This window comes from Podarcis tiliguerta (assembly GCF_965153285.1).
Source record: "Podarcis tiliguerta genome assembly, chromosome: 3".
Taxonomy (NCBI): domain Eukaryota; kingdom Metazoa; phylum Chordata; class Lepidosauria; order Squamata; family Lacertidae; genus Podarcis; species Podarcis tiliguerta.
The window spans coordinates 39,273,030-39,283,228 of NC_139536.1; the positions used below are offsets into that span (position 1 = coordinate 39,273,030).

Below are 10,199 nucleotides of genomic sequence, written 5' to 3' on the forward strand. Positions count from 1 at the left end.
AGTAGTCCACAAACACTTTCTGCCTGCGCTACTTATAATTCCACAACGACTGTGTTTTAAAGTTTCCAGCAGCCTCAAAACTTAATCATATTGCTACTTTATCTTATTCAACCTTCAAATTAAATTGCACAAATTGCACACAAAAATCTTACAAAGATTCATGGAACACATCTTCATCTGTATCAAGTTCCACAACCCTCCAGGATCTTTGGAACACCGCATTATCTAGTCAAAGTACTAAAGAGCTCAGCATTCTCAGCTCTAGCCAGTGAAAATCAGGTAGGGGAAGGGAGTGTACATTATGAAACTGCTGCCCATCTCCTGGCCCCCTCCTCCACTAATTGATGCTGACAATTGCACTGCAATTGGGGGGGGGGGGAGGAAGTCATATGATAAGCCATGTTCATTAGGATGCTGGACCCAAACTGGGATTCACTGGTTAAAACTAAAACTTCAAACTGTATGTGGAGGATGGTTGATGGGCTCACAGTTGCCACAGAATAATCAGAATATGATACAGAATAATCAGAACCGAACAATGGGAGGTTGTGAGTGTTCCTTCACTGGAGGTTTTTATGCAGAGGTTGGACGGCCATCTGTCATGAAAGCTTTAGTTGACTAGATGACTCTTGGAGTCTCTTCCAACTCTACAGTTCCATGATTCTCAAAAAGCAAGCTGTGACATCTTACCAGCTGAAGCTTCTGAACATTTTTAATGGGAATGCACCTTGCACAGCGCATTGCAACAGCCGATCCCTCGATTACAAAAACATGAAAAATGGCAAGCCAATGTTTTCTAGAGTGGCCCAGCCAGCATAAAAATTATAAGAGATAAAAGGTGCTCAAACAACAGCTGTCACCTGATTCCATAAATAATGATGGTTCAGAAGCACTCCAAGTTATGAACCAGATCCAACAAACAACTCCAAATATGACAAACTCACCCCTCAAAGAAAGCTTCCAAATCCCCACTAAATATTATTCCCATCTTACCTACATTTAGTTTCAGCTTACTTTTCCACAACTGGCACAATGGGATGGCTGTGAGCACTGAAACCAATGCTCCTGGATCCATTAACACTTATAAAGCTCAATACTATCAGCATGCTACGCTTCACTGCAAATTTCTATCAGACTGTACAATTACCAGCATTGGATGAAAAATAATTCCTTTCAAAAGGGTTTATGTGCAGCAATGTCTACACACGTTAGTGTTTCATGTAAGTGATATTTGCTACATGATAGCATTAAGACCCCCTATTTGTATCATAATGAGTGACCAGAAACAATTATTCTTGCTTGTGTCAAATACTGAGGAACATGCATAGATTTCTCCACACCATCAACAGCAAAACAAATGAAGGACATCATCACACTGCTAATTCTGTGTTCAGAAAAGAGCACAGGCAATCTGGCTTTAAGTGCACATGAATCAGGCTTGCATGCCTGCAGGCAAAATTTGGCCACCACTGTTAATACTTGGCATGACAGGACTAACACAAAGTCGCGCAGCAGCCTTCATGAACCTGGTACGCCTCCATATGTTTTGGGCTACAACTCCAATCAGCCCCTGTTAGCTGATTGCTCACTGGAATTGTTGTGGTCCAAAATATCTGAAGGGTACCAGGTTGGCAAACGCTGATTAAACAAGACAGAAGTCAAGAATGATCAAATTCAGCTCAAGTATGCATAAAGACCACTCTTTAAGACGGGTTGTAGTTGCAATTATTCCTAGACAGAATTATTATTCCTGGAAAGCATATGAAGTTCACCTGAAACTCAAAGTCAACATCTTTACTCGATAGGTATAAGGGTGTTGCTTACAAGGTCAAGCTCATCTACAAAAAAGAAAATAGTAAAAGTGTTCAGCCAAAAGAATGAATGCTAATAACCCTTTTCCATCTAAGCTTTTCTTAGAAGTGAACCAAAAATACTATTTTCCTCAGGTACAGCCCCTTCCTAACATCAACAGTCTGAAAGCCTACATCAAATCACATCTGTCCAACTGCATCACAATCCCCAGATTAGACTGGATGAATTCTGGAAGTTTATAAATTACTATTGATATGGGAAAACACAACTCAAGACTACCTTATTTTTGTTATATTATTGCATTGTTAACAACACTACTTAAAAGATGAAGAAACACTCTCTTAAAACACATATGACTGAATACATATGAATGAAAAAGAACTAAAATTATACTTAGGAATATAACCGGTTACACTGCTGAAGTTCCACAGAAGAATGGGACCAGTACACCAGTGTAAAGGGCAATCCTGAAGATAGGCTCAAATGCAGGCCAAATGTTAATGTATGGTGAAGAACAGACTCTCAGGGACATGTGACTCATGACCATGACCTGTATATAAAGTTTAGAACAAAATTAATCCTAAATAGTCGTACTTTAATAACAAAAAGGCATTGCACAAAGAATGTTGGTGACATTACTGTGCATCCTCAAATAACATGTTTTAAGTACTTTCATATTCTTTATACATTAACTAAAATCCATACCTCTACTTGGCTTTAACTACCTTCTGGATTTTAATTCCTATTGCAAAGAGATCAGATATCACAACAAATTCAAGTAAAAAGCTACACTACATTTATGATATAAACTATTTTAAGGAAGTAGATCTTCAATAAGAATTAAAGACTTGTTTAGATATGAAGCTTCTTGACTTTTGCAGTTGTTGTCAGTACTGGTTCCCCATTTTTATTCCAGAATTTATTTTTAGTACTTGCCAATCATCTTCTAAATATACTTTGAAAAGCCAGGCAATTTCACAGGCTGAATATGTACACATCTATGCTTTTATAAAGAAATGTGGCAGGTGATTTCAAAGGTCACAAACAAAAATAAGTGAGCTATCACACAACCTCTCTCATCCGCCTTGCTACAGAGGGAGCTTAACCAAGCTAATTTGCTCATCAGGTCAACTTTTCATCTTTCCTGATGAATAAAGATAAACTCAAGATTTGTTTTGATTTTAAGTACTGATTTCATACTAACATTTAGCCAGTAATTCTGCTCACAAAGAGCTGAACCCAAGCTTGCCTGCAGGAGAATTAGCCATTTCCACTACTGATTTTTGGTGATTAATTTATTTATTATTATTTGTATACATCCAAATTTGTTCATCCAAAGGTCACAGGGTGGTTCAGAACATAAAAATACAAAATGAGAAGTTGAACATATGTAGATGCCAAACAGCACCAGGGATAAAACTGAACCCTAAGAAACCACACACTGAAGGCTCCACAGGGCCGAAAAACACTCCCTAAGCCAGGGGTCTCCAAACTTTTTTAACAGGGGGACGGTTCACTGTCCCTCAGACACTGTCAAGGGCTGGACTATAGTTTTTTAAAAAAATTAAATATCAAACCAGATCCCGACTTTCAGAGCATGTACCATATTTTTCGCTCTATAAGACGCACCAGACCACAAGACGCACCTCGTTTTCGGAGGAGGAAAACAAGAAAAAAAATATTCTGTATCTCAGAAGCCAGAACAGCAAGAGGGATCGCTGCACAGTGAAAGCAGCAACCCCTCTTGCTGTTCTGGCTTCTGGGATAGCTGTGCAGCCTGCATTCGCTCAATAAGACGCACACACATTTCCCCTTACTTTTTAGGAGGGAAAAAGTCTTATGGAGCAAAAAATACGGTAAATCACATGGGTGGAAGGGGGGGGCGCAAAACACCCATGCAGAGACCAGGGACGTCGCCCTGCTACTTCTCCAAGCAAAACATCTCCCTCTGCCAATCAGCGCAGGGCGAGGGGAGGCAAAGTTACTGACCCAGCTTTCCCAGCCTGGATCGCTCTCTCTCTCTTTTCCAAGGGTAGCCCCAAGTCAAACGCCCCGGCTCATTTGCATGCCCTGACAGGGTGTCCGCATGTAAACGCTAGGAGACATTGGCAGGATAACTCCAGCCTGGGGAGCATTTTTGCCCCTCAGAGCGGCAGTGCCGTGTGGGGAGAGGGAGGAGCGGGGACGAAGGGATCGGCCTGGGCAGAGGGGCTGCAAGTGCCCGGGTGGGCAAGGAGGGTGAAGCAGTGGAAGCAGCACCACTGCCCTGAGGATTTGACTGCTGGAGTTACACTTACTGCAGGTTCCCCACAGGGCAGCCAGAGGAGCAGAGAAGCAAGGGAGCAGAGCGAGGAGGAAGAGGATTGAAGGCTACCTCTCCCATTGGATTTGTTTCTTTGCAGGGATCTGCAGCTGCTATATGACTCTGGAAGAGCTCGCTGGGAGCACCAGACTTTCGGAAGCAGCTGCAGCTCAGCTTTGTGATGCGTGGTGGTCGGAGGGACAGGAGTTTGCCTAAGCGCAGCGCGGGGACTCGGATTGGCTGCAGGAGCTTCCTGCAGCCAATCTGAAGCCGCGGCAACGTCGCGGAAGTAAGTCCCCGTGCAGCAAGGCATCCGTGGCTTCATTTAAAGGAAATGCCACGCTGCGCTGGTTTAGCTCAGCGTGCGGGGACTGACCCGAGCGGGTGGCAGGGTCCACAGGCCGGATTAATGAGCCTGGTGGGCCAGATGCGGCCCGCGGACCATAGTTTGAAGATGCCTGCCCTAAGTATTACCCTCTAGAAACGTCCATCCAAGTAGGACCGGAATCACTACAAAGCACTGTCACCCACCCCTAACTTGGACAGTCGCAACAGAAGAATACCATGGTCATGGCATTGAAAGCCACTGAGTGGTTGAGGAGAATTAACAGTGACACATTTCCCCCGTCTCTCACCCAACAGAGGTACTTTTACAGGGTGACCCAAGGAGTTTCTGTGCCAAAACCAGGCTTAAACCCCAATTGAAATAGATCAAGAAACTCCATTTCCTCCAAGAGCACCTGCATCACATGCATCTGTGCAAGAACCTTGCCCAAGAAGAGGAGACTGGCAACTGGCTGGTAGTCACTTAGGTTTGCCTAATCCAGGGAGGGTATCATGAGGAGTGGTTTCAAGCAAGCAGGGATCACCCCATCTCACAGAGAGGCATTAATAACCTCCCTGGCCTAGGCAGCTGTCCTGCCCCTCCGCCCCAGCTAGTTTTCATCAGCCAAGAGGGGAAAGGGAGCAGAGGGGAAATGGTCGCCCTTACCAATCCAAGCACCTTGTCCACATCCTTGAGCCTTACTACCTGAAACTCATCCCACACAGCAGAACTAGATAGTGATGTGAACAGCCCTTGGGGTCATCTGCTGTAACAGTGATGTCAAGATCCCGGTGGATGCAAGTGATTTTATCCTCAAAATGCTTTGCAAACAAGTCACCGCAAGCTACCGTTGGTTCTGCCACCTTCTTCAAGCCAGACTGTAGAGGCCCTGCACTACCCGGAAAAGCTCTGCTAGACAACACAATGAGGATGCAATGGAGGCTGCAAAGTATCCCTTCTTTGCTGCCTTCAATGCATTAGGTAGGCTCAATGATGAGCCCTTACCAGTGCAATTGCACTTGACCAGTTTTCCTACAGACTACAGCAACTCCCCCTCCCTGACCCACAAGTCTGCCCTGATGCTGCACCAAGTACCAAGTTGAACACAGGTGTGTGAGAACAACTCTACCCTGCTCACCAACTCAGGTCTCAGTGATGCAGACCATATTGGCCTCCTCAGCCATAATCAGATCAAAAATGAGGGAGGGCTTACTAGAACGGACCTGGCATTCAGCAACAGCAGCCACTGACCCAGGGGCCCGGCTGACAGGACAACCACAAATACCCAGGTTAGAATTTCTCACCCCAACCCACCATTGCCGCCTAACACTCAAATATCTGTTCCAGAGAGTTGAGGGACTAAACAAAACAGCATGGGAAGTGGTACTGAGGGCTGTAGTAGGAAAGGGGAAAGCAGCTCAAGTTATCTCTCCATCCATCTTCCTCCAGCGGAAGCCCTCACTAGATCGGAAACTCTTTTCCTAACGGAAGTCCTTCTGTTCACAGATCAGAAACTCTGGATGAAGCATAAAGTACAGACAAATATCCAGTGTGCAAAGTGGGCAATCTACGGTTGGTTAGGAAAACTTCTATGTGAATATCAGTAGAGGAAAAAGAAAATCAGTGTGCTGGCTATGGTGGTCTAGGACTGCACAGCTGAGGAAGAATTTGAGCAGTTCAACATTAGCTACAAGACCATAGCGGCTTTTTATAGACAGTATCATTTAACCTTCTTGTATTCTAAAATATTCTTCTATGTACGCACTCTTGTTTCTGATAATTTTCAGTACTATCCTAGATATCTTTGGTTTTCTCCTATTTTGCATGAAATCGAACAACCCAAACCTTATGTGAACCATCCTGAGACCCCCATGTACAGGGCAGAATATAAATTCAATCAATAATAATAATACACAAAACACAAAGTGTGGTGCACAAATAATATACAAATCTTACATTTTCATCCCTTCTTCAGTAACACATGCTATTTTATTTTCTATATATTTACATTATTTAGATTATATAAAACTGTCAAAAGGCTTAAGATGAATATCTTTAAAATACCAATAACATGCCTCTGTACAACTGTTTTCATCAACAAAGAATGTTCAAAACATCAAAGGATTGATTTAGCTATAACACCATAAGCCATAATACTGTATATCAGAAGCAGGAGAGTAGTTTTTCCATACTACTATCTTTATTTTAAAACTTGGTATTTCTAAGTCCATGTATCCAAGAAATAAACCTGATTTAATTCCTATACGAGATCCTAAATGGAAGTGCTTTTGGTATCCTTAACTGAGTACAATCCGAACACAGATTACAACATCCATTTTGCCACGCACAGAAACACAACACAGAGAAACCACAGCCAATCCTGGCTGGCTAACACATACAAAGGCAGCCAAACACATGCATGTCTGTCACAAGCAATGATCTTCTATTTCCTACAGAAAAGAGCTTTAAGCTTCCACCTTTTTGTAAAGAGAAAAACCCCAACCCCGTAGGTACAGGCTCTGTCTTTAGAGACTTGTCTGGGAAGCAAGAGCGGGAATAACCGAGATTTTAAAGCGAGAGATTTATAGGGGGAGGAAAAGAGAAAGCGCTTAAAAGAGAAAGGAAACCCTAGGGAAGGCCCGGATGACGACAGGCAACTTCGGACTCCCAAGGCCACCTACCCCCCTCCCTTCCCACCCACTCGCTTTAACAACCCCGGCCGGCTCCTCGTCCCTCTCCTGACTTCCTCGAAAGTAGGGAAAGAGAACGGAAGGGTGGGCACAAAGACGCCGGCTCACCTTCGCGCTATGTCAGCTGAGGAAAGGGACTTCCAGGCCCGAGAGCCCAACCGCCACATTAGCAACCCAGCCGGCGGGGGGGGGGGGAGGTCTTCGGAGCCTCAGCGGCGTCTCCTCCCGCCGCCCCCCCCCGGCTTCCCTCTCCTTCACCCTCCCTCACCCTCCCCCCCCCCGGCCGCCGGGCCCGGTTTCGAGGCCTGACCCGGCCTCCTCGCCCCCTCACCGCTGAGCGCCGACGCCTGCAGCGTCGCCCCTGAGGTGCCGTCGATGACTTTGATGGCGCCGTGGGCGGTCACGGCCAGGATGGCGTTAAGCGCGGGGTGGTAACAGAGGCTGCAGAGCCCGTCGGCGTCGCAACGCAGGCAGCCGTCCCGCAGCAGGAGCCACTCGCAGAGGCCCGGCCCGGGGCCCGTCGACACCGGCCCCGGCGCCGAGGAACAAGACGCTCCCCCGGCCTCCTCCGCCGCCATCGCGCAGGACAAGAGGCCCGGCGGAGCCGCTCAGTGACAGTCCCGAAAGGAGCCGCCGCCACCAGTCAGCATCCGGGTCCGGAGAAGGGGGGGAGGGAAAAGGGAGAGGGGGGAAGAGAGACAGAGAGAGAGAGAAAGGGAGCGAGCCGAACGTCGGCGCCGGCAGGAAGTGACGTTGCCACGCCGGATGCGGAATGCCGACAAAAGAGAACCGGCTTCGCGAACCGGAATTTGAGCGAAGGGGTTAATTAAGGGGGGGGAGGAAAAAGAAAACCCCCACCCACCACCTGAGTGGCCAAAGAGACGCTACTCGAGCGACGTCACTGGCTCAGTTGACTCCGCCCAATTTCGTCTTGTTACGCATTCTTTCCCGACAGGCTCCGCGCGTCCAGCAGTATAAACAGTAGCTGAGGTGCTTGTTGGTTGCGCGGTGCTAGGAAATGGTGCGCTTGTTTTTTGCCGTAGGGAAAAAAGTAAGAAAAGAAAAGCAGGGCGGGTCTCTATTAAAAGGAAGATTGTCGTAGAAGAAATATCCGGTTTTCTGCATCAGGATTTTTTTTATTTTTTTTTACTTGTACACATTTCTTCGTGCTGGGCTTGGCAGCTGCGTTTTGAGCGCTGTCTTTTCACGAACCGCCCCCCCCCCCCCGTTTTGTGTGGCCTCCGGGAATAAAATACTGTATTGGCTTCGCACCTGTCTCCAGATACCTCCACATCGCTTCATTCTTTCCTGTTCCAATGCAGTTGGAATAATACTGAAATGAGGCTTTATGAACATTCACAGCAAGTCCTAGTCTGCTACTTTTTTGCTTAGAGCATGTTCCACACATTTTTATTTAGGCTTTTGGTTTCTGGGTTATCATGAAGTTCTAGTTTTTCCTGTGAGGTTTGCCTAGCTATTCAAAATCAAAATTTTGTACGCGGCCTATAATTTTGCCCTTGATTTATAAACAGTGGCATATGACTGAGCCTGCAGCTGTTTTCTAAACTCATTATGGCATGCTGTCAGGGCTGAATTGTGCCTAACATCGTGTTTCCAAACACTGGTTTTTCTTCTCTTCAGTAATGGAAATTTATCTGCTTTGCTGCATTTTTATTTGCCTGTGTAGATAAAATAGCAATCCTGAATTTTGCACAAATTGCAGAATACAAAATTATATAGTACTTCATTTTCAAACAACCTGATACAGACTCTGTTTGTTTCTCCTAATCCCATGTAAACGTTGCGTTGCTGTGCTTATTCAGTTGTGAAAAAAACCACACTAGTTCTTACAAGGCTGAACAGAAAATTAGGATAAGCCTAGAAAGTAAGTTCTAGGAAGGAAAACAAACATGCACACTTAACACAAACACAATGGTGAATATGTTAACAAATTTAATTATTTCATTCATCTGAAACACTGATCGTGATAGTGAAGTTTACAAGTTATTAAATCAGTCTTATCTCCAACCTAGTTTTCAGTTTTATGTTACAACCAGTCTTGCCTCTCAGGAACCCCTTTCCAACCACGTCCCACTATTTCTAGATATATTTATTACTAATAAAACATGAACAATACAGTACAATTGTTGTCCCCTTTCCTTTACCACCCAAGTCAGAGCGACCTTTTATAATGTAACAAAAGGAAGGAAGTATTCCCAATGCTTGTTTTGAACTTCTGAAGTCCAGTCTATAGTGATATTCACTTGACCTTTCTAATATGCATTCTCAGTATGTGAGAATTTTTTACAGAATCCTGGTGCACAGCTGTAGCATATTTTTGATGAGTGTATCAACACAAAATGGACTAATTTTGTATTAAGGCAAAAGGGTTTCTCTTGTGCTGCTGGGCACACTTAAAACACTGCTATCAATTGCTAAGGGCTCCTGACTGCAATATAGACTGTAGCAAAATGCAGGATATGTACAATTAAAAGTGGACTTGTTTCAGTTGCTTGTGAATTTGTATTTAGCTGATACTATCAGTTATTATGAACTTTAGCAATGTATGCTTTAAAAGACCAAAAAACAATCATGATTTTTCTGGTATATAGGAAAGAAAAAATAGCACATGAAAAAATTAGCTTCCTGAATTAAAAAATAAAGTTTCGGCACCTTCACCTTAAAACAGTCATGTATCTAAAAGTATGAGGGGAATTGTGTTTGTAAACTGGAATTGTTCCTCCCCCCCCCCAAGGACAAAATATTTAATATGAAAGCAAAGCAGGTTTTATCAAACTCCAGTCACGGATAAATACCCACATCCATCGGCAGTGAAAAGAAGTTCATGGCAGAACTGTTCCAAGGTGATGTCAAACAGAAATGTTACATGTTTTCAGGTATAACAAAAGCTTGTGTTATCCATAGTCTTATAAAAATAATTTTCTTTTTAGAAATGCACAAGTTTAAACAGGATAGGTATGAAGATCTTGGAGGACTGAATTGGGAAGACTGGAGCAGGGGGAAAATGCTGTTGTTGGGAGGTTTAATGAGTACAAATAAGCTTCATACA

The 10,199-nt window shown here is 44.4% G+C and overlaps 1 protein-coding gene across 17 annotated transcripts in view; it reads right to left on the reverse strand.

Annotated features, from left to right (window-relative positions):
- The window catches only part of BIRC6 (baculoviral IAP repeat containing 6), a 138,645-nt gene extending 130,320 nt beyond the window's left edge, over positions 1-8,325 (reverse strand). For 15 of the 17 annotated variants that reach the window (XM_083432058.1, XM_083432052.1, XM_083432065.1 and 12 more), the window contains exon 1: positions 7,461-8,324. In XM_083432058.1, the coding sequence (XP_083288184.1) occupies positions 7,461-7,707 (247 nt within the window). In that variant the 5' untranslated portion in view covers positions 7,708-8,324. Of the gene's footprint in view, positions 1-7,460 lie in introns of all 17 variants that reach the window. The other 2 variants (XM_083432054.1, XM_083432060.1) reach the window with 1 other exon arrangement.
- Positions 8,326-10,199: the final 1,874 nt, after the last annotated feature.